The sequence below is a fragment of the Pristiophorus japonicus genome, chromosome 13 (assembly GCF_044704955.1).
Source record: "Pristiophorus japonicus isolate sPriJap1 chromosome 13, sPriJap1.hap1, whole genome shotgun sequence".
In the NCBI taxonomy this organism is placed as follows: Eukaryota; Metazoa; Chordata; class Chondrichthyes; family Pristiophoridae; genus Pristiophorus; species Pristiophorus japonicus.
In genome coordinates, this window is record NC_091989.1 from 11,063,186 (window position 1) to 11,088,271 (window position 25,086).

At 45.9% G+C, this 25,086-nt stretch overlaps 1 protein-coding gene across 1 annotated transcript in view; it reads left to right on the forward strand.

Moving 5' to 3' along the window:
* Nucleotides 1-364: 364 nt before the first annotated feature.
* The window catches only part of LOC139279051 (jerky protein homolog), a 156,590-nt gene continuing 131,868 nt past the window's right edge, over nucleotides 365-25,086 (forward strand). Inside the window, exon 1 of the mRNA XM_070898378.1 lies at nucleotides 365-475. Within this exon, the coding sequence (XP_070754479.1) occupies nucleotides 365-475 (111 nt within the window). The remainder of the gene's footprint in view (nucleotides 476-25,086) is intronic.

Here is a 25,086-nt window from a genome sequence, read left to right on the forward strand (position 1 = left end):
GATTTTGGTAAACTCCAGATACAGACAACAAATTGGCAAATCTTTGTCTCACAGATTATGTGAATTGACTATTCTATTGCAAACAGGGGACCTTTTTTGCACATTTTGAAGTTGTTATTTTTTCATCAGTAATTGAGTCACGAGCAGTCAGTATATAACAGTTTGGTCCATAAACTATATACATAACTGGAGTCAACGGAAAGGTTTGATCCATTGGAATTAAGAAGAGGTTTTATAGGGTAGATGTAGAGAAGAAGTTTATACTTATGAGGAGACCAAAACTAGGGCCAAGACTATAAGATAGCCCCCAATAAAATCAGTCGGGAATTTAAGAGAAACTTTTTTTATCCAGAGCGTGGGTAGAATGTGGAACTCGCTTCCACAAGCAGTAACTGAGGTGAATAGCACAGATGCCTTTAAGGGGAAGCTGGATAAACACATGAGGGAGAAAGGAGTAGAAGGTTATGCTGATAGGGTGAGATGAAGTAGGGTGGGTGGCGGCTTGTGTGGACACTGGCATGGACCTGTTGGGCCCAATGGCCTGTTTCTGTAATGTACATTCTATGTAATACATGTATATAATCTGGACACTTTGAAAGTTATTGAACTTGTACAACATGAACATGGGGCTAGAACCTCCACTTTTTTTGCCTGATAAACTCCCACTTAACGCCCATTTTACTGCTGAAATGACGTATAACGCCCATATATCGCCCATTTTGGCACAAAATGGAAACTGACAGGCATTTTTTGGAAACTTGTCGCCGAGTGTTACTTTCCCCATGTGGTTAATGCCGAGAAAATATATGACCACCCGGCCACTTTTTTTGGGCGGAATCAGCGGAATGGCCGAATTCAACGCTCATAATATCGCCCAGCGTTACCTTCCGCATGGAATTAACACCGAAATTCAATATTAACACCCGCCCACTGTATTTTGTCGTAAAGAGCAAATTTACCCAAACTAGCGGCCATTTCACCACCTCACACACATATCGGCCACCCGGTATCGCTCGCTCAAAAAACCGCCCACAAAAAGTGGAACTAACCGGAACGAATCACAACGTTATGGACGCCATGTTGTAGATCACATGCCGTGTCCTTTAAAAGGCTGCTGTGCTTCAACCTCGGCGGAGTTCGGATGTACTCTGCAGGTCGTTGTAGTTGATGTGAACATCTCTACAAACATCTTGACCACACTGTGACCGATTGGAATTGAAGAGGTGTGTTCATCGGGACATTCCTTGTTTGTGAGCAATCGGTGGAAAACAGAGAGCTCCTGCAATGGGGGCCTGTCCTTTCTCACCCTCTCTTGGTGACCAAATACATGCAGCAGACTCGACATCGCAGAAGGAACGCTCCACTGCATTATGTGCCCAATGTATGAAGTGACAGACAGATGAGGAGGACCAGACGTTACATCCCCTGCAAGTACAGGGAGAAGCATTCTTACCTCGACTTGCCCAACACCACCTGCCTTCGGAGAGTGCACTTCCACAAAGAGGTTATCACTGAGGTATGCCAGCTGAAAAGGGCAGATCTGCAGCCTGCCAGCACCATCAGTACTGCACTGTCCGTCGAGGTCAAAGTCACTGCGGCACTGTCGTTCTACACCTCGGGTTCTTTTCAGGCCACAGCTGGCGACATTTGCGGACTTTCTCAGCATGCCACACATCGCTGCATTAGACAGGTCACTGAAGCCCTGTCCACATGCAGGAGGGACTTGATCAGCTTCCCTATGACCAGGGAGGCACAAAGTGAGAAGGCGCCAGGATTCTCCAGAATTGCAAACTTCTCCAAGGTGCAGGGAGCAATAGATTGTACGCACATTGCGATGCAGGCACCTTTTCAAGATGCTGAGGTTTACAGGAACCACAAGGGATTCCACTCCCTGAATGTCCAACTGGTTGTCGACCACCAGCAAATTATACTGGCAGTGAATGCCCAATTTCCAGGCAGCATCCATGATGCTCACATCCTGCGTGAGAGCACTGTATCTGACTTGTTTAACATTCAGCCACAAGGTCAATGCTGGATGCTTGGTGACAAAGGATACGGCCTCGCCACCTGGCTGATGACCCCTCTGCATGACACCCACACCGAAGCCGAGAGGCGATACAATGAGAGCCACAGAGCAACTAGCAATATCGTGGAGAAAACCATTAGAGTGCTGAAGCAACGCTTTAGATGCCTGGACCACTCGGGAGGCGAGCTTCAATACCATCCTGAGCAGGTAGCTCCATTCATGGTGGTGTGCTCCGTGCTACACAACTTGGCTATCAGGAGGGGACAGAATTGCCTGATGAGTCTGACAGTCCACCTCACCAGAGAGAGGAAGAGGAGGACGAGGAGGCAGATGCTGACATCGGCCCAAACAATCAGGCTGATGCCCCCGCCCCCCCCTGTAGACCGCATGAAAGGGCCCAAGGTGGCATAATAGCTGCAAGAGCCTTACGTCAGGAGCTCATCAATGATCGCTTTGCCTGAAAGAATGTTGGTGTTATTTACAAGGCTGACACACTGCTGGGTGTGCAGGTCATACATCAAAGGTGGGCATCACCTTGGTGAAAGTTAAGGTTTAAGTTGATTGAAGTTAAGTGTGATTATATCCTTTGATGTTAAGGAATCTCCAGCGTGTAATGGTGCAGCTATCTGAGCCAATGTGCTGCAAGGTTTTATTAAATAAAAAACATTTAAACCGAACATTAGTCTGAAATCATCAGTATTGCTGTACTAACCAACCCTCCCTGCACCTCCCCCTCCCCCCACTTCTCCTCCCCACCTCTGCCCCTTCCTCTTCCCTTCCTGACTCCAAGCCGCCTGGCCGAGGAGCTCCTCAGGCGATGCTTCATGGGGGGGGGGGGGGATGATGGCCGAACCGCAGCTTGGATGGATATGGGAGAGGACGGTCCCAAAGTGGGAACGTGCTCCTAGCCAGTTGCAAGATGTTGCTCCTGGCTCTCATGTGTGGTTGGCAATGGGGGTGCAGCACCTTGGGGTGCAGTGCAGCGCTCCAGGACCACTGGGAGCCCTCTGCCACTTGCGTTCCTGACTACCAGCTCCAGGGCCTCCTCCATCCCTTCCATGTTAATGTTATTTGTTGGTCAAAAACTCGCTGCCAACTATGTTCTTGGTGCTTAGTAGGCTTTTTGCTGCTGGTGAACCTGCCTCATGCCTTCCACAACAGCCAAACAAGCACACACCACAGCCAAACACACTTTCAGTTCCTCTCAGCCCCCTCTCTCTCTGTCTCCTCTTCTGCGCATGTCATGATGACCCTTGACCTCCTGAATCGCGGGAATCGAGCGTTGCCATGCCGCTGCTAAGGACGGCCACACTTTACGGCAGAAGGTCAGAAAAATTTAAAGCTACCGCCCATTTGATATCGCTCACTGTAACGCCCATTTTCAAAAATATAAACTAGGTGTTTTGAGAATGGCCGAGAAGCTGGCGATCTGAAAACCCTTTTTTAACGCCCATTTTTAAGAACATAAGAACATAAGAAATAGGAACAGGAGTAGGCCATACGGCCCCTCAAGCCTACTCCGTCATTCAATAAGATCATGGCTGATCTGATCATGGACTCAGCTCCATTTTCCCGCCCGCTCCCCATAACCCCTTATCCCCTTATCATTTAAGAAGCTGTCTATTACTGTCTTAAATTTATTCAATGTCCCAGCTTCCACAGCTCTCTGAGGCAGTTAGAGTCAAAATTTCTCCTCATCTCTGTTTAAATGGGTGGTCCCTTATTCTAAGATCATGCCCTCTAGTTCTAGTCTCCTCCATCAGTGGAAACATTCTCTCTGCATCCACCTTGTCAAGCCCCCTCATAATCTTATACATTTCGATAAGCTCACCTCTCATTCTTCTGAATTCCAATGAGTAGAGGCCCAACCTACTCAACCTTTCCTCATAAGTCAACCCCCTCATCCCCGGAATCAATCGAGTGAACCTTCTCTGAACTGCCTCCAAAGCAAGTATATTCTTTCGAAAATATGGAAACCAAAACTGCACGCAGTATTTCAGGTGTGGCCTCACCAATATCCCTACCTAATACTAATACTAATAACTGTAGCAAGACTTCCATGCTTTTATACTCCATCCCTTTTGCAATAAAGGCCAAGGTTCCATTGGCCGTCCTGATCACTTGCTGTACCTGCATACTAACATTTTGTATTTGATGCACAAGTACCTCCAGGTCCTGCTGTACTGCAGCACTTTGCAATTGTTTTCTCCATTTAAATAATAACTTGCTCTTCCATTTTTTCTGCCAAAGTGCATGACCTCACACTTTCCAACATTAATCTCCATCTGCCATAAGGAGCTGGGGCAGGAGTTACGGTCCCCTCCTGCCTCACCATCAAGGTAGCGCCTGATATTGACCAGGTTGGCTGTGTCCACCTGCGAAAGATCCCCAGGAAATCTCTGGGTAACATAAGGAGACCTGATGTCGCAGATGCACAGCTGAGGGCATTTAACCCTTACATCTCTCACACTTCTCAAATCTATCCAGTTCCCTTTGAACCTTGCTGACACTATCCACTTCCAATACCTTTCTGGGCAGTCTATTCCACATATGTTCTCCTTAAAGAAAGACTTGCATTTATATAGCGCCATTCACGACCACTGGACGTCTCAAAACGCTTTACAGCCAATGAAGTACTTTTGAAGTGCAGTCACTGCTGTAATGTGAGAAACGTGGCAGCCAATTTGTGCACAGCAAGCTCCTGCAAACAGCAATGTGATAATGACCAGATAATCTGTTTTTGTCATGTTGATTGAGGGATAAATATTGGCCCCAGGACACCGGGGCTAACTCCCCTGCTCTTCTTTGAAATATTGCCCTGGGATCTTTTACATCCACCTGAGAGAGCAGACGGGGCCTCGGTTGAATGTCTCATCTGAAAGACGGCACCTCCAACAGTGTGGCACTCTCCCAGCACTGTACTGGAGTGTCAGCCAAGATTTATTTGCTCAAGTCCCCGGAGTGGGAGTTGAACCCTCAACCTTCTGACTCCGAGGTGCCTGAGCCACAGCTGCCAGAGCAGAGAAGGTTAAGGATAGATTTAATAGAGGCATTCGAAAGAATGCAGGGTTTTGATAGAGTAAATATGAGTGAAACTGTTTCCACTGACAGAAGGGCCAATAGCTAATGGACACAGATTTTAGGTGATTGGAAACGAGCCAGAGATGAGATGAGGACAAATTTTATTACGCAGTGAGTTATTATGATGGAATGTGCTGCCTAAAATGGTGGTGGAAGCAGATCCAATAGTGATTTTCAAAAGGGCATTGAATAAATATTTGAAGTGGAGAAAGTTGCAGGACCATAGGGAAGGAGCGGGGGATGGGACTAATTGGATCATTCTGTCAAAGAGCTGGCACAGGCATGATGGGCCGAATGGCCTCCTTCTGTGATATTTACCATCCTCTGTAGAAAATAGTTAAATCTAAATTGTCAAACAATATAAACAATAATTTCAACATCTACGTTATAGAAGCAGTCGCATTATCACCTTATCCACAGCACACTTTCAGTTAGTGGACTTTAGCAGAGGCAAAGAGATGGCATCATTTATGTTTATCTCTGCACCGTTTCCATTAAACAGGTGTAGTTCTCTGTATAGAGGATATATAGAAACACATTTACCTTCTTAAACTTGTACAGGAAAGGAAATTGGGTCAGGGTCGAATGCTGATTGATCTGATGACTGCCCAATTTCAAATTAATGCATCTTTTACTTTGATCCAAATTTGCTGACGTTACAGAGATAGGTGGGAAAGCTAACTGTGAGGCGAACACAAAGAATCTGCAAAGGGATTGTTAAGTGAGTGGGCAAAAATTTAGCAGATGGAGTATAATGTGGGAAAGTGTGAGGTTATTCACTTTGGGAGGAAGAATCGAAAAGCAAAATATTATTTAAATGGAGAGAGACTACAGAATGCTGCAGTACAGAGGGATCTGGGTGTCCTCGGACATACGAACATAAGAACATAAGAAATTGGAGCAGGAGTAGGACATACGGCCCTTCAAGCCTGCTCCGCCATTTAATACGATCATGGCTGAACCAATCATGGACTCAGGTCCACTTTCCCGTCCGCTCCCCATAACCCCTTATTCCCTTAGCGGTTAAGAAACTGTCTATTTCTGTCTTAAACTTATTCAATGTCCTAGCTTCCACAGCTCTCTGAGGCAGCGAATTCCACAGATTTTCACCCCTCTGAGAGAATAAATTTTTCCTCATCTCAATTTTAAATGGGTGGCCCCTTATTCTAAGATTGTGCCCCCTAGTTCTAGTCTCCCCTATCAGTGGAAACATCCTCTCTGCATCCACCTTGTCAAGCTCCCTCATAATCTTATACATTTCGATAAGATCACCTCTCATTCTTCTGAATTCCAATGAGTAGAGACCCAACCTACTCAACCTTTCCTCATAAGTCAACCCCCTCATCTCTAGAATTAACCTAGTGAACCTTCTCTGAACTGCCTCCAAAGCAAGTATATCCTTTCATAAATATAGAAACCAAAACTGCATGCAATATTCCAAGTGCGCCCTCACCAATACCCTGTACAACTGTAGCCAGACTTCCCTGCTTTTATACTCCAAGATTCCATTGGCCTTCCTGATCACTTGCTGTACCTGCATACTATCCTTTTGTGTTTCATGCACAAATACCCCCAGGTCCCGCTGTACTGCCGCAATTTACAATCTTTCAACATTGAAATAATAACTTGCTATTTGATTTTTTTCTGCCAAAGTGCATGACCCCACACTTTCCAACATTATACTCCATCTGCAAAATGTTTGCCCACTCACTTAGCCTGTCTATGTCCTTTTGTAGATTTTTTGTGTCCTCCTCACACATTGCTTTTCCTCCCATCTTTGTATCATCAGCAAACTTGGCTACATTACACTCAGTCCCTTCATTCAAGTCGTTAATATAGATTGTAAATAGTTGGGGTCCCAGCACTGATCCCTGCAGCACCCCACTAGTTACTGATTGCCAACCCGAGAATGAACCATTTATCCTGACTCTCTGTTTTCTATTAGTTAGCCAATCCATTAACATTGCTGGCGAGGCAACCCTAGCTTCCCCGGAGGAGAACTATTTGAAGGGGGGCATCACGATGACCTGCACTCAGAGGACCCCCTCCGTGACTGCTGCAAGGGGCACCGGAGACCATCTCATCGCTGATGTTGTCTCTTCTGTGTAACATTGTCTATTTTTGACACCAGAGACTTACCTTCTTTCCCACCAACCCCCCACTTTCCAAGAAAATAACATTCCCTCAGTCCAGTAACCATTCTCGACCATAACAACCTAACCCTAATCATAATCCTAAGACATACCAGTCTTCTTTGCCCCAACATTAAATCACCACCCGAATGAATATGTCAGCACCAAATAAGTGCCCCCTTTCCTGTATGACGAATATACGAACATACGATCAATGACGGACAGGTAAAGACCATCTGGCCAATCGAGCCTGTCCCACATAATGGTGATACCTTGTGTATCACAACATATATACGCCACCCCACCCCAAACCATGTCATCTCCTGGGAGAAGCAAAAAAAAAATGGATAAAAATCCAGGCCAATTTGGGGAAAGACATTTTGGAAATTCCTCTCTGACCCATCTAGGTGATCGAAAATAGTCCAGATGATGACTCTGGCCATTCACTTCCCTGCAGTACCTGCTTGTAAGCTCCATGAATAACAAAGCATGATAGTGCACATTCCATTTTATTACAATAAAGTTCAAGTTGAACACAAGCCAAGCTACTCTTTCCTAGCACTGCTCGGTGGTGAAACATAGCTTTTTTCACCTTTACTAATGCTTCTCCTCGGTGCGACCCAAGGGGCAGTATCATGAGCTCGTTGGCTGCTCATGTTCTACAATAGGCTCATGGGACTCAGTTGGCCCTTTTCCTGTGGCAGCCTGCTCCTGGCAGGGATATGTTGCCGGCAACATCGTGGTGTCATCTCTCACGTATTACCGACGCGGTGCTCTGAGGGGGCAGGCCAGGGGCCTGGACACGTGCCCCTGGACACATGCCGCTGTCCTGACAGAGGGCAGGATCAGGCAGATGGGCTCCTGCCATCGCCATGCCACTGGCCTCTGCAACTGTATCCTCACTAATCAGCAGGATTGCTGTTTGCTGTGAGTCAGCTGTGGCTCAGTGGGTAGCACACTGGCCTCTGAGTCAGAAAGTTGTGGGTTCAAGTCCCACTTCAGAGACTGGAGTACAAAATATTTAGGTTGACACTCCAGTGCAGTGCTGAGGGAGCGCTACACTGTCGGAGGTGCCGTATTTCAGATGAGACGTTAAACCGAGGCCCCGTCTGCTCTCTCAGGTAGACATAAAAGATCCCGTGGCACTATTTCGAAGAAGAGCGGGGGATTTCTCCCCGGTGTCTTGGCCAATATTTATCCCTCAATCAACATAACAAAAACAGATTATCTGGTCGTTATCACATTGCTCTTTGTGGGAGCTTGCTGTGCGCAAATTGCCTGGTGCTGCATTTCCTACATTGCAACAGTACTTCATTAGCTGTAAAACATTTCCTACATTGCAACAGTACTTCATTAGCTGTCCGGTGGTTGTGAATAAATCCAAGTTTTTCTTTACTGTTAGCTATCAGATCCTAAAAGACCCGAGAGACAGCAGCATGCATGCACGCTCACTGTGGTCTTGAAGGCAGTTATGCAGGGTGCTATCTAATTTCTTCCCTCGTGCCAGCAGTGCTGCAACCTGCTTCTACGGAGGCAAAGGCACAGCCTGGTCCCTAAGCGCAACACGGGTGGCATTTAACTGCAAATTCAAATGGAGTTGCAACATTTTCCTTTGCTGACAACTGAGACCTGCACTGTTCCTTCCTTACCTCCTGCTCCTCCAGCCTACTGCTGCAATCTTCAGCCAGAACTGGCTTTTTAAATACTGCACCCCAACAGATTATTCCCGTGTTACAACTGGCGATGCGCCAATCACTGCTCCAATGGATATGCATGTAAGAGGAATCAGGAAATTCTCACGTGCATACCTCTCCAGACCATTGGCGGACATAAGTCTTTTGCCATTGGTGTAGAAGGAGTGCATCTCACCGTGTGGAAATTCAGGTCATCTGTCTTTACCCCAAGAGTATTCCCTGCTATAGAGTGGCATATCTTCCAAATATGGGAACGAGACAATGTCTCTCAAAACTGTAATGTATGCACCGGTGAGTATGCTCACAGGTTTGTAGAGCTGTTGCATTGTGAGTGGTTTAGCCAGTCACGTGATGTTCACAAGACTCAATAAAACCCCAGCCAGTTGGGTTTAGGTCATCCACGATGAGGTATGCAGTTGTGAGCTGAGTGGATGAACTGGTAATGTGTAGTGTGATTGTTAAACCTTTGTAAATAAACCAACTAGTTCTTAATAGCAATGTGTTGCTATGAATTCTTAAGCAGAAACCCATGAAGCAAATACATTACATAAGCTTTTTCTGGCTTTTAACTTCAGACGATCACTCCAGATGCAGACTTGTTTGTAGATAGCATTTTATGGAGATCAAACTCTGAATTCACTAAGCAGCCCCTCTCTATCTCTTCAATTTATTCTAATTCTAAAAGTATTGTTAAGCACCAGAGTTTTATTTCAGCAAACATTTATTGCTTTATTGATGAAGACTTGCTAATATCCCATTCCACAGTGAACTCAAACTTTAGCTGACCCTGGAAGTATCAATTTTTTTTTTCGTCTCTAACATATGAACATAAGAAATTAGAGCAGGAGTAGGCCATATGGCCCATTGAGCCTGCTCTGCCATTCAATAAGATCATGGCTGATCTGATCCTGGCCTCAACTGCACTTCCCTGTCCGCTCCCCCATAACCCTTTACTCCCTTATCATTCAAAAAACTGTCTATCTCCGCCTTGAATATATTCAATGATCCAGCCTCTACAGCTCTCTGGGGTAGAGAATTCCACAGATTCACGACCCTCTGAGAGAAAAAAAATCCCTCCTCATTTCCATCTTATTCTGAAACTATGGCCCCTAGTTCTAGATTCCCCCATGAGCGGAAACATACTCTCTGTATCTACCCTGTCAAGCCCCCTCAGAATCTTAGATGTTTCAATAAGATCACCTCTCATTCGTCTAAACTCCAATGAGTATAGGTCCAATCTGCTCAATCTTTTCACATAAGACAACCCTTTCATCTCAGGAATCAACCTCGTGAACCTTCTCTGAACTGCCTCCAATGCAAATATATCTTTCCTTAAATAAGGAGATCAAAATTGTACGCAGTACTCTAGGTGTGCCCTCACCAATGCCCTTTAGAGTTGTAGCAGGACTTCCGTACTTTTATACTTCATCCCCCTTGCAATAAAGGCCAATGTTCCATTTCCCTTCCTGATTACTTGCTGTACCTGCATGCTAACTTTTTGTGTTTAATGTTTAAAATGTTTTGTCGGTCATGTTTTGTCTGCCTCCTATTTAAAAAAGGAGGCAGACAAAAAGCAGGAAACTATAGACCAGTTAGCCTAACATCTGTGGTTGGGAAAATGCTGGAGTCCATTATCAAAGATGCAGTAGCAGGACATTTGGAAAAGCAAAATTCGGTCAGGTCAGGCAAAGTCAGCATGGATTTATGAAGGGGAAGTCATGTTTGACAAATTTGCTGGAGTTCTTTGAGGATGTAACGAACAGGGTGGATAAAGGGGAACCAGTGGATGTGGTGTATTTGGACTTCCAGAAGACATTTGAAAAGGCGCCACATGAAAGGTTACTGCACAAGATAAAAGTTTACAGGGTTGGGGGTAATATATTAGCATTGACAGCCCCTTTGGAATGGTGAAGTTGTGCAGGGCACAGCAGGCTGCAACTATGCATGACACGTGGTCTGGACCAGACTACAGAGATTCTTCCGACCTGTTCAGGCAGCGAAAGCATCCCTTTAAATCTGACGGTCCTCTCAATGACCAATCATGCAGAGGTATGGGCCTTGCTCTAATGCTTTGCCATTTTACTACGTTATCAACAACAACAACAACTTTTATTTATATAGCGTCTTTAACGTAGTGAAACATCCCAAGGTGCTTCACAGGAGTGTTAAGCGATAAAAATTTGACACCGAGCCGCATAAGTACAAATTAGCGCAGGTGACCAAAAGCTTGCTCAAAGAGGTGTGCTTAAATCAAGGTGTTGCTTAACCGGAAACCAAAGGTGATATATAAATGCAAGTTGTTGTTTGTAGGGATTATCTGATGTAAATAGTTTTCAGACTTTATTCTTTGTCTTGCTTCATCTACTGATGAAGTTATCGCAACAAGGTACTTAAAGAAAATGTATTCATTCACGGGATGTGGGCGTCACTGACAAGGCCATCATTTATCGCCCATCTCAAATTGCCCTCAAGAAGGTGGTGGTGAGCTGCCTTATACAACCGAGTGGCTCGCGAGGCTATTTCAGAGGGCAGTTAAGAGTCAATAACATTGCTGTGGGTCTGGAGTCACATATCGGCCAGACCGGGTAAGGACGGCAGATTTCCTTCCCTAAAGGCCATCAGTGAACCAGATTGGTTTTTACAACAATCCGGTAGTTTCAGTTACCGCCACCAAACAGGGTCTTACCGAATTTCAGATCCTGTGACTTTATAATGGGGATGGAATTCTGTCTGCACGCTCTAGTCTAATTAACCACTGCCCTCTAAACTTGTATCACCCGAAGACGGCATTTAATCTTGATTCCTTGTAAACAACACAATGGGAGATTGACAGGTAACAAGCGTTAATCATTTTAACATAAACTGGAAACAATTGGAAAATAACTTTGCACCAAAGGAAAGGAACAGTTACTTTCCAGTGGTAACGATTGCAATCTTCATAGCCTGTTATCATTTTAATAATACCTGCATCTATATAGCTTCTTATCAAGGAAAAATATCTCAAAGCACTTAACACAATGAATTACCTCATCAATGCAGTGACTGTTATGTAGTCAAATGCAACCACCAATCTGCACCAGTGATGTCCGACAAACACCTCTGAGAGGAGTAATGGCCTGGATTTTGAGGTGGTAATGACAGCGAATCTGTTAGCGTTCGCCGTAAATAATCCTCTGAAAGTGACAGCAATCTCTGGAGTTAGGGCATGCACAGATGAACTCGAAAATGCCAAAGTTGCGCTCAGCCATTCCTTGTTCTGCCACAGGTTGCACTGTGGAACTCCCCCGAGCCGGCAATCAATTCAAATCACACTGAAGGATGAAAACTTCCCCTATTATGCTGGAATATCACTGTTAACCCACCCTCGCCCCCGTCCCCAAATTGTTGGAAGAGATATAACTAGGTTTTTAATGGCATATTGACTGCTGAACAGCTGTTCGGGCCCTAAAAAACTAATGTCATATTTGTGGAATATCAAATTTTTCCATTAAATATGGTAAGAATAACATAGTTTTGAAAACAATAATTTTAAATTATTTTCTTGAAGTTTGTTTATGATATTTCAGTTTCTACCTTAATCCCATGTGTAAGTCCCAATCTTTATTTTGCTTTCTGTAAAATTTATAAAAAGTAAATTATAAAATCTGTGCATTTTATTTCCTGGTTTGCTGTCTGTGAGAATTATTCAATGTGATTGGCTGCTTAGCCTCCATGATGACATCACTGTTGCTGGATGCTGGAGATTCGCTTGATTCGGCGCCAGGTTCAAACTCATGTCAGGGGAGCTGAAATCGAGATTGGCAGATCTTTGTGGGCAGCTATCTTCGCGGTCAGTGGAGACGCCATTGCTTCATCACTGACCACAGTGGCCACTGTCCTTTTGGTGCTCACAGGAGAATTACAGATGAGGACGGCCATTTGGCCCATCTTCATCATCCACTCAGAGAGATCCAATTATGGCAAACAATTGTTTAATTATTCCAGGGTTTTTGCCTCCACTACTCAATCTGAAAGTTTATTCCACATGTTGATCACGCTCTGTGTAAAGAAGAATTTCCTGAAATCAATCCTAAAATGACCATTTACAAGTTTGAACTCATGTCCTTTAGTTTTGCTCCCATAGTTCAATTTAACGTAATATTCTGTTAATATTTTCTATACCTTTCACAATTTTATACAACTTTATAAGAGCAAGTCTCGTGAGTCTTTCCTGATAACCGAGACCCCTGACACAGGGGCCTTGTGGCTCTTGTGCCTCCAATGCTTGAATATCGCTCTTATTTCTTAGTGACCAGAAGTCGACGCAATTTTCAAGGAGTTCATGAAAGGTGCTAAATAGACACAAGTCCTTCCTTCTTTCTTTATTTGTATGACTTTCCTCTGCCTGGTATTTTAATGGAGACATTTTTTTTATTCGCTCATGGCAAGGCCGGCATTAATTGCCCGTCCCTAATTGCCCCTTGAGAAGGTGGTGGTGAGCCATTGCCCCTTGAGAAGGTGGTGAACCTTCTTGAACCGCTGCAGTCCGTATGGCGAAAGTCCTCCCACAGTGTTGTTTGGGAGGGAGTTCCAGGACTTTGACCCAGCGACGATGAAGGAACGGTGACATATTTCCAAGTCAGGATGGTATGTAACTTGGAGGGGGAACGTGGAGGTGATGGTTTTCCCATGCGGTGCACACCGACCCCTTCCTGCCCCATGGTGGATACTGCTGTGCGCCCTGTGAGGCTGGCGGGAGTTAAAGGGGAGGCCACGAGCGCCCGCACTGCAATCTTGGCGGTTTTGCCGACTCACCGGTTGGCTCTCAATTCTTGTCCACGAGCGTGGTCCAAGCCACCATTGTGCAGCCCAACACTCTGTTTTGGGTGCCAGGCTGCAGCCTCAGTACCACGCTGCCCTGGTGGCTTAGTGGAGGCCATCAGAGGCCATGCAGAGTATGCAGCGGCCCTCCCCTTTAAGTAAAGTGGAAGGACGTTGAAGCGTGTGGGACGCCTGTGTAACGCTGCCGATCGCATCCCATTAGCGCCACTGTATCCACCCCACGAGGAAGTGGAGCGTGCGAGATTGTGCTTCACTTCCTCTGAGGGGCGGTAATGCCAATTTCACAGTCTGGGCGGGATTACCATGCCGGGCGCAGGAAGTACTGCCCCAAGCAGGCTACTGCCTCCAATTGCAGGGCAATTTCTCCCCCAACGATTCCGCTTGTGGGAGAATCTGAAACTAGGGGCCATAAATACAAGACAGTCACTAATAAATCCAGTAGGGAAATAAGGAGACACCTCGTTCGCCAGAGTGGTTAGAAAGTGGAACTCCCTACCACAGAAAGTGGTTGAGACAAACAGCTTTGATGCTTTCAAAAGAAAACTAGGCGAGTACATGAGAGAAAAGGGAATAGGAAGATATATTGAAAGGCTGAGACGAGGCAGATGGAACGGGAGGAGGCTCGTGTGGAGTATAAACTCCCGCATGTGCTAGCTGGGCTAAATGGCCTGTTTCTGTACTGTATATTCTATGTAATTCTATGTCAAAATGTTAAATAAACACTAACCATGACCCGCAGAAACCATCGACTCGACTTAAAACATTTTTCTGTCTCACCAATGTGGAGCGAAAATGACATCTGACTAATGCTTCTGATAGTCTCCAGTCCCACCCTCCAACTGATCTAATTGGGCCGACAGATTCCTGTCTTACCTTCCCAATATTCTGACTGATTCACACGTGCGGTCAACGACTTCGATTCCCAGTGAAAAAGCTGACTTTGCTTATAAAACAGGGTTAGCTGTTCACATGGCTGAAAAGCTGACAGCTTACAGCAGTGATGGTTAGCATGTATGTCAACACAAATGAAGGGGTACGGCAGGAGATTTCTTGTAAAGTAATTTTCCCAACTTCTGCTACTCATTAGTAAAGCTGCCAGGGTCAATTCCGTACCACCGTTATCCTGCCATTGCCAAGCTCGCTGGCTCCCTGTTCACCCTTTAACTGACTTCAAGATCCTCATTCTCATCTTCAAATCCCTCACTATCCTCACTCTGAGAAACCTCCTCTAGCCATATATATCCCTGCAATAAAAAAAAATCTTGCATTTACAAGGTGTTATATTTGCAGACTATAGATATACTCTCTGTGTAGTCACTGTATAGTTGCATGAGATGGAGACTTGTTACCTGATGTACTATCAATAAGGTTTACACTGTGTATATACTATGCTGGCACCACTCGAGGGTGCAACTGGTGGAGACCGGGGTTTCCTGCCCCTGTGGCAGAGGCTGTCCACCAGAGGCCACTGCAGTGGGAGACCTGAGGGTCACCTGCATAGGTGTGCAGGGCCCAGTATAAAAGGCTGCCCAACATGTTTGTGCCTCACTCTGGAGTTACGAATAAAGGACCAAGGGTCACTACAGTTTGAGTACAACACATTGCCTCATGGAGTCATTCGTAAGTGCATTATAGACATAACACATAGTGCATTTTATGACCTCAGGAATCCCAAAGCATTTTACAGCCAATGAAGTACTTTTGAAGTGCAGTGACTATAGTAATATGGGAAACGCGGCAGCCAATTTGCGCACAGCATGCTCCCAACAAACAGCAATGTGATAATGACCAGATGATTTGTTTTTAATGATGTTGGTTGAGGGATAAATTTTGGGCTTGACACCGGGGGAGAATTCTCCTGCTCTTCGAAAAAGTGCCATGCGATCTTTTACTTCCAAAAGACAGCACCTCCGACAGCGCAGCACTTCCTCAGTTCTGCGCGGAGTGTCAGCTGAGATTCTGTGCTCAAGTCTCTGGAGTGGGACTTGAACCGACAACCTGCTGACTGAGAGATGGCATCTTTCTCCTCTGACATCTGGTTTACTGCTTGGTAGCCACTCCCTACCCCTCCACTGTGAGGATACCAATCATTCAATCACTACATCTTGCCATCTGGAATTCTCTACAAAACTCCCTTGGCCCATTCCCTCTTACCATCACATTAAAAGCCTCCCCAAAAATCCTTCTCTTTGGCTGTACCATTAATGACCCCGTACCCTCATATATTGTCCCCTTGGCCTGCTCATGTCTAACTTTCCACCATGCTAAGCATTCTGAGACATAAGTACAAATAGCTGTTACTTATTAAGGTAAGTTGGACTCTATTTTCCCACATTACAACAGTGATTACACTACAAAAGTACTTCATTGGCTGTAAAGCGCTTTGAGACATCCGGTGGCCATGAAAGGCGCTATACAAATGCAAGTCATTTTTTTTTCTCCATTCTTTGATGTTGGAAGTTGCCTTTGCTTTGCAGTAAAATTCAGATTACATTACTAGCTTTTGCTCAACTTTAAATGAACTCAAAGACTATGAGGTGATTGCTGACTGGAGCACAGGCAAATTAATTCTCACATTGCAGGGCTCAGGTTTTACACAGGACCCCAGTAGTGGGTTTGAAACATAGAAACATAGAAAATAGGTGCAGGAGCAGGCCATTTGGCCCTTCGAGTCTGCACCGCCATTCAATATGATCATGGCTGATCATGCAACTTCAGTACCCCGTTCCTGCCTTTTCCCCATACCTCCTGATCCCTTTAGCCATAAGGGTCACATCTAACTCCCTTTTGAATATGTCCAACGAACTGAACTCAACAACTTTCTGTGGTAGAGAATTCCACAGGTTCACAACTCTCCGGGTGAAAAGGTTTCTCCTCATCTCACTCCTATATGGCTTACCCCTTATCTTTAGACTGTGTCCCCTGGTTCTGGACTTCCCCAACATCAGGAACATTCTTCCTGCATCGAACCTGTCCAGTCACGTCAGAATTTTATAAGCTTCTATGAGATCCCCTCTCATTTTTCTAAATTCCAGTGAGTATAAGCCTAGCCGATCCAATCTTTCCTCATATGTTAGTCCTGCCATCCCGGGAATCAGTCTGGTGAACCTTCGCTGCACTCCCTCAATAGCAAGCATGTCCTTCCTCAGATTAGGAGACCAAAACTGCACACAATACTCAAGGTCTGGTCTCACCAAGGCCATGTACAACTGCAGTAAGACCTCCCTGTTCCTATACTCAAATTCCCTCACTATGAAGGCCAGTATGCCATTTGCTTTCTTTACTGCCTGCTGTACCTGCATGCCTACCTTCAATGACTGACGTCCCATGATTCCCAGGTCTCTTTGCACTTCCCTTTTTACTAATCTATCACCATTCAGATAATAATCTGCCTTCCTGTTTTTGCCACCAAAGTGGATAACCACACATTTATCCACATTATACTGCAACTGCCATGCATTTGCCCGCTCACCTAACCTGTCCAAGTCCCCCTGCAGCCTCTGAGCATCCTCCTCACAGCTCACACTGCCACCCAGCTTAGTATCATCTGCAAACTTGGAGACATTACCTTCAATTCCTTTGTCTAAATCATTAATGTATATTGTAAATAGCTGGGACCCCAGTACTGAGCCCTGCGGCACCCCACTAGTCACTGCCTGCCATTCTGAAAAGGACCTGTTTATTTCCACCCTTTGCTTCCTGTTTGCCAACCAGTTCTCTATCCACGTCAATACATTGCCCCCGATACCATGTGCCTTAATTTTGAACATTAATCTCTTTGTCAAAAGCCTTTTGAAAGTCCAAATACACCACATCCACTGGTTCTCCCTTGTCCACTCTACTCGTTACATCCTCAAAAAACTCGAGAAGATTGGTCAAGCATGATTTCCCTTTCATAAATCCATGCTGACTTGGACTGATCCTGTCACTGCTTTCCAAATGCGCTGCTATTACATCTTTAATAATTGATCCAGCATTTTCCCCACCACCGATGTCAGGCTAACCAGTCTATAATTCCCTGTTTTCTCTCTCCCTCCTCTTTTAAAGAGTGGTGTTACATTAGCTACCCTCCGATCCATAGGAACTGATCCAGAATCCATGGAATGTTGGAAAATGACCACCAATGCATCTACTATTTCTAGGGCCACTTTCTTAAGTATTCTGGGATGCAAACTATCAGGCCCTGGGGATTTATCGGCCTTCAGTCCCTTCAATTTTCCTAACTGCATTTCCTGACTGATAAGGATTTCCCTCAGTTCCCCCTTCTTGCTAGACCCTCGGTCCCCTAGTATTTTCGGGAGGTTATTTGTGTCTTCCTCAGTGAAGACAGAACCAAAGTATTTATTCAATTTGTCTGCCATTTCCTTGTTCCCCATTATGAATTCACCTGATTCTGACTGCAAGGGACCTGCATTAGTCTTCACTAATCTTTTTCTCTTCACATATCAAGAGAAGCTTTTGCAGTCAGATTTTATGCTCCCTGCAAGCTTACTCTCATACTCTATTTTCCACCTCCTAATTAAACCCTTAGTCCTCCTTTGCTGAATTCTAAATTTCTCCCAGTCCTCAGGTTTGCTGCTTTTTCTGGCCAATTTATATGCCTCTTCCTTGGATTTAACACTTTCCCTAATTTCCCTTGTTAGCCACGATTGAGCCACCTTCCCTTTTTTATTCTTACGCCACACAGGGACGTACAATTGTTGTAGTTCATCCATATGATATTTAAATGTCTGCCATTGCCTATCCACCATCAACCCTTCAAGTATCATTCTCCAGTCTATCCTAGCCAATTCACATTTCATATTGTCGACGTTTCCTTTCTTAAAGTTCAGGATCTTAGTCTCTGAATTAATTGTGTCACCCTCAATCTTAATGAAGAATTCTACCATATTATGGTCACTGTTCCCTAAGGGGTCCTGCATGACCAGATTGCTAATTTATCCTCTCTCGTTACACAAGACCCAGTCTAGGATGGGCTGCACTCTAGCTGGTTCCTCAACCTATTGGTCTAGAAAACCATCCCTTATACACTCCAGGAAATCCTCCTCCACAGTATTGCTACCAGTTTGGTTAGCCCAATCAATATGTAGATTAAAGTCACCCATGATAACTACTGTACCCTTATTGCACGCATCCCTAATATCCTGTTTGATGCCATCCCCAACCTCCCTACTACTATTTGGTGGTCTGTACACAACTCCCACTAATGTTTTCTGCCCTTTGGTATTCCGCAGCTCTACCCATACAGATTCTACATCATCCAAGCTAATGTCCTTCCTTACCATTGCATTAATCTCCTCTTTAACCAGCAATGCTACCCCACCTCCTTTTTCTTCCTGTCTGTCCTTCCTGAATATTGAATACCCCTGGATGTTGAGTTCCCAGCCTTGGTTACTCTGGAGCCATGTCTCCGTAATCCCAATTACATCATACCCATTAACAGCTATCTGTGCAGTCAATTCATCCACCTTATTACGAATGCATTTCGCATTGAGACGCAGAGCCTTCAGGCTTGTTTTTTTAACACTCTTTGTCCTTTTTGAATTATGTTGTAATATGGCCCTTTTTGATTTTTGCCCTTGATTTCACTGCCCTCCACTCTTGCTTTTCTCCTTCCTACCTTTTGCTTCTGCCCCCTTTTTACTTCCCTCCATCTCCCTGCATAGGTTCCCATCCCCCTGCCATTTTAGTTTAAACCCTCCCCAACAGCACTAGCAAACACTCCGCCTCGGACATCGGTTCCGGTCCTGCCCAGGTGCAGACCATCCGGTTTGTACTGGTCCCACCTCCCCCAGAACCGGTTCCAGAGTCCCAGGAATTTGAATCCCTCCCCCTTGCAGCATTCCTCAAGCCACGTATTCATCTGAGCTATTCTGCAATTCCTACTCTGACCAGCACGTGGCACTAGTAGCAATCCTGAGATTACTACCTTTGAGATCCTACTTTTTAATTTAACTCCTAGCTCCCTAAATTCAGCTTGTAGGACCTCATCCGTTTTTTACCGATATCCTTGGTACCTATATGCACCACGACAGCTGGCTCCCCCTCCAGAATGCGCTGCAGCCGCTCCGAGATGTCCTTGACCCTTGCACTAGGGAGGCAACATACCATCCTGGAGTCTCGTTTGCGGCCGCAAAAACGCAAAAACAGGTTGGGGAGTGTGGGTGGGGGAGGGGGGGGGTGCGCGTGAGGGTGGTGGTGGGGGAAGCGGAGGATTAGAACATGGTAGTTAGAGGGGGAACATACAGGGTACACATGCATACTTACCCTGACAACACCCCTTTATGAAATTATAAAATCTTCCAATCTTACAGTACAGAGGGAGGCCACACATCCCATTGTGTCTGTGCTGACTCTTTGAAAGAGCGATCAAGTTCGTCCCTCTCCCCTGCATGTTCCCTATAGCCCTGCAATTTTTTTCCCCTTGAAGTATTTATCCAGTTTTTGATAGATCTGTGCATCTTTCTCATTTTATGAAGGCTTGGCTTTTTGTTGCACCTCTCAGGGGTAATGTTTGGATCCTGGCCCACCCACAGCATGTATCGCACAGTCGGGTACAATCTGTGCACAATTCTCCAGCTTAAAAGATTGGAAAAGCACGCAGTGTTCTTGAATTTCTGATTTGCTCTCCCAGCCGGCAGGGGAATGCATGGCTGTACAGTTAGAGTTAATGTGCGTCTCAGCAACAACCACAAAGTGCTTCTGCCGCAGTGCCTTACATTTAAGTGCAGTGATTGTAACATAGACAAATATGGCACGGTGAGACCTCGCAAACAATGGGGCCTTGGTTTCAGAATAAGGGGTCGCCCATTTAAAAGGGAACTGAGGAGGAATTTCTTCTCTCAGAGAGTGGTCAATCTTTGGAATTCTCTACCACAGGAAGCTGTGGAGGCTGGGTCATTGAATATATTTAAGGTGGAGATGGACAGATTTTTGAATGATAAGGGAGTCAAGGGTTATGGGGAGCGGGCGGGGAAGTGGAGTTGAGGCCAAGATCAGATCAACCATGATCTTATTGAATGGCGGAGCAGGCTCGAGGGGCCAAATGGCCGACTCCTGTTCCTATTTCTTATGTTCTTAGGTTCTTATGTAAATGATTAATCCATCTGTTTTTGGTGGTGTTGATTGAGGGAAGAATGTTAGCAAGGCACCAGAACAAAACCTCCCTGCTTTTCTTTAAACAGTATCGTGGGATCTTAAACCGTCCACCCGCACAGACAGATGGGATCTCAGTTAAACGTTCCATCCAACGGACAGCACCTCTGACAGCACAGTAATACCCGAGTGATACACTAGACTGCTAGCTTAGAATCTATGCTCAAATATGAGCTAGGCCCATGCAGCAGAGCCTCGTCTCCAATAGTCTTGGATCCCCTTGCCATTGGACCAAGACCTCGCTCTGTTAAGCCCGTGTAGTAGCTGGTGTGCAACAGCCACCCCACGTTAAAAGAATTTACGCACGGGCATCTCCCACCCTCTACTCTGAGGGACTGCCGAAGAAGAAGGTTCTGCAGTAGCTTCTTTGAAGTTGGGAAGGTCTGTCAGTAATCAAACCAAAGAAATACTCTTCTGGAAGGAGAACATGCAATTCACCTATTGCTTCCTCCTGCTGTATAGAAAGCAGCTTGCGTGCTCTACCTTTCTACATGTCGTGCTGCTCCAGACCACCAAAGGAGGGGCTTGTAGAATCTCATCAGTAATTGGCAATGTCAGGATTAACTGTAGCAGAAGATAAATGATCATTACTGCTCAAAAGATGCTTATCTTGTCTCCACTTGCAAAGAGGCAGAGTAAATCTCCTGATCTTCAAATAATGAAAACACACATGCACTCTAAATTAACAGTTAACATTTTTGTTTTCCCTTTCCATTGGGTACACCGTGTGACAGAAAAAAAAAAGGCTCAGATTTTGACGCGGGGTCGGAGAAGGAATATTCCGATTGCTCTATACCTTAAAGCAGCCACAGTCACCACCCAGGACATTGATTTTAAGTTAAAGGTCGACGAGCTGTTTGGTGAATAAGAGAGTTCTGCAGATTTCAATCACGCTTGTGGGCTAAAGTCGAATGCCTGATTTTTTTTCAGCGGTTTGTTTTTCAAGCAGTGGGGTCTTCAAACAAACAACTGGGTCATGCGCAGTGGGGAACTGATGGAAAGGAATGCCATCAACATTTTAAAAATACGACCATAGTTCAAACATACAAATTCCCAAGCCTAAATTAAGCGTCTTCCCAAGGGCCGTTTAAACTGCGGAAACCACTCTGCCTTCCCGTGAAGTTTAATGGGAAGGTCGGCAGATATGAGCCACAGTACTTGTTCCTGTCGTGCCGTGTGCAGCCTATGTAGCCTGGAATTTGCGGGAATGGTGCATCGGGGCCCTGAACACCATAATTAGACCGTTGTTGCAGCAAAAATTAACTGGACAACTCTTGGGTAGCACGGATAGTTGGCGATTTGGAAAGCCCCAGCCATTGACAAAAGGTTTGCTCTCGATTCCCATTGCTCTCACTCGAACATCATCACACGATTCATCCACTTTCTATTCCTATGAAAGGCCGTACTGGACCCATGAGTCAGTATTCTTCTTCTTCGGCAGTCTCTCGGAGTCGAGGATGACTTGCTTCCACACTAATATGAGTTCTCAGGTGACTGATGAGTCCAATGCAGGATCTACAGTCTCTGTCACAGGTGGGGCAGATGGTGGTTGAAGGGATGCTTGGGTTGTCGTGCGCTCCTTCCGCTGTTTCCGTTTAGCTTCCGTGTGCTCCCGGCAAGGTGTTCGGCGCCTTACCGGATAGACAGATTTTTGAGCGATAAGGGAGTCAAGAGTTATGGGGAACAGGCAGGGAAGTAGAGCTGAGCCCTGTTATGAGCCCTTGGGAGCACTGTATGTAAGCCGGCCTCTATGGTCAGTTACTCACTCTGGAGTGTCTTAACAAAGACTGAGGTCACTGTTACTTTAACCTCCCTTTGTGCCGTCTCATCTGTGTTAGGAACACAACAACTGGCGACGAGTACACGAATCCAACGCAAAGATGCAGCAAACTGTGAGCATCCTGGCGAAATACTCGGAGGGTGAGGACTGGGAAGCCTATGTTGAACGGCTAGACCAGTACTTTGTAGCCAACGAGCTGGACAGAGAAGGAGGTGCTGCAAAAAGGAGAGCGGTCCTCCTCACAGTCTGCGGGGCCTCATGAAGAATCTTCTGGCTCCAGTGAAACCCACAGATAAGTCGTATGAGGAGCTGTGTACACTGGTTCGGGAGCATCTTAATCCGCGGGAGCTAAGGCGACTTGCAGGACAATGTGAGTTTGATGGCTACCTGGAGCAAATGCTCAGAGACATTTTTGTACTGGGCTTTGGCCACAAGACCATCCTACGAAATTTTTTGACTGTAGAGACACTGGCCCTCAGTAAGGCCATTGCGATAGCACAGGCGTTTATGTCCACCAGTGATAACAAATCTCTCAGCACACATGTGTTCGCAATGTTCATAAATTAACTGGAACTGTGTTTATGAGCAGAAATGTACAGGGCAGAAACCGCGAGTCTGCAACTGCCAGCAGACCTCAGGAGACCAGATGACTCAGAGTCCGCAACAAAGGATGAATGCAAGGCAACTCACACCTTGTTGGAGTTGTGGAGGGTTCCATTCAGCCTATTCATGCTGCTTCAAAGGGTATGTTTGCAAGAACAATGGGGCACCTCCAACGAGCTTGCAGACGAGCTGCAAGCTCTGCAAAACCTGCTAACCACCACGTGGCAGAGGAAGATTGGTCCATGGTGGATCAAAGCAATTTTGAGCCTCAGAGAGAGGAGGCAGATGCTGAAGTACACGGGGTGCACACATTTTCGACGAAATGTCCACCTATAATGCTAAACGTAAAATTGAATGGCTTACCCGTAGCCATGGAACTGGACACTGGTGCTAGCCAATCCATCATGAGTAAAAAGATGTTTGAGAAACTGTGGTGTAACAAGGCACTCAGACCAACCCTGAGCCCCATTCACACGAAACTGAGAACATACACCAAAGAGCTTATCACTATCCTGGTCAGCGCCATGGTTAAGGTCACCTACGAGGGCATGGTGCACGAACTGCCACTCTGGATTGTCCCAGGCGATGGACCCACACTGCTTGGAAGGAGCTGGTTGGGCAAAATCCGCTGAAACCGGGATGACATCCGAGCGCTATCACATGTCGATGAGGCCTCATGTAGCCAGGTTCTGAACAAATTTCCTTCCCTTTTTGAGCCAGGCATTGGAAACTTTTCCGGGGTGAAGGTATGGATCCACTTGTTCCCAGAGGCACGACCCATTCACCACAAGGCGCGAGCGGTACCTCACATGATGAGGGAGAGAGTGGAAATCGAGCTAGACAGGCTGCAACGCGAGGGCATAATCTCCCCAGTGGAATTCAGTGAGTGGGCCAGCCCGATTGTTCCAGTACTCAAAATTAATGGCACGGTCAGGATTTGCGGCGATTATAAAGTAACTATTAATCGTTTCTCGCTACAGGACCAATACCCACTACCTAAGGCAGACGACCTATTTGTGACGCTGGCAGGGGGCAAGACATTCACCAAGCTCTGACTTGACTTCGGCCTATATGATGCAGGAGCTGGAGGAGTCTTCGAAGGGACTCACCTTCATCAACATGCACAAGGCACTGTTCACGTACAACAGATGCCTGTTTGGAATTCGGTCGGCTGCAGCGATCTTCCAAAGAAACAGGAAGAGCCTATTCAAGTCGGTACCACACATGGTGGTTTTTCAGGACGACATATTGGTTATGGGTTGGGACACCGTCGAGCACCTACAAAACCTGGAGGAGGTCCTCCAGCGACTGGATCGCGTAGGGCTGCGGCTGAAGAGGTCGAAATGCGTCTTCATGGCAACAGAAGTGGAGTTTTTGGGGAGAAGGATCGCGGCGGACGGCATTCGGCCCACAGACACCCAGACAAAGGCTATCAGGAATGCGCCCAGGCCACAGAACGTCAAGGAGCTGCGGTCGTTCCTGGGACTCCGCAACTATTTTGGTAAATTCCTACTGGGATTAAGCACCCTCTTAGAGCCCCTACATGTGTTATTGCGTAAAGGTGAGAACTGGGTATGCGGAAAAAAACAAGTAATTTCTTTTGAGAAAGCCAGAAACATTTTATGCTCGAACAAGCTGCTTGTATTGTATAACCTGTGTAAAAGACTCGTGCTAGCATGTGATGCGTCGTCGTACAGAGTCGGGTGTGTATTACAACAAGCTAATGTTGCGGGCAAGTTGCAACCTGTTGCCTATGCTTCCAGGAGCTTGTCTAAGGCCGAGAGGGCCTACAGC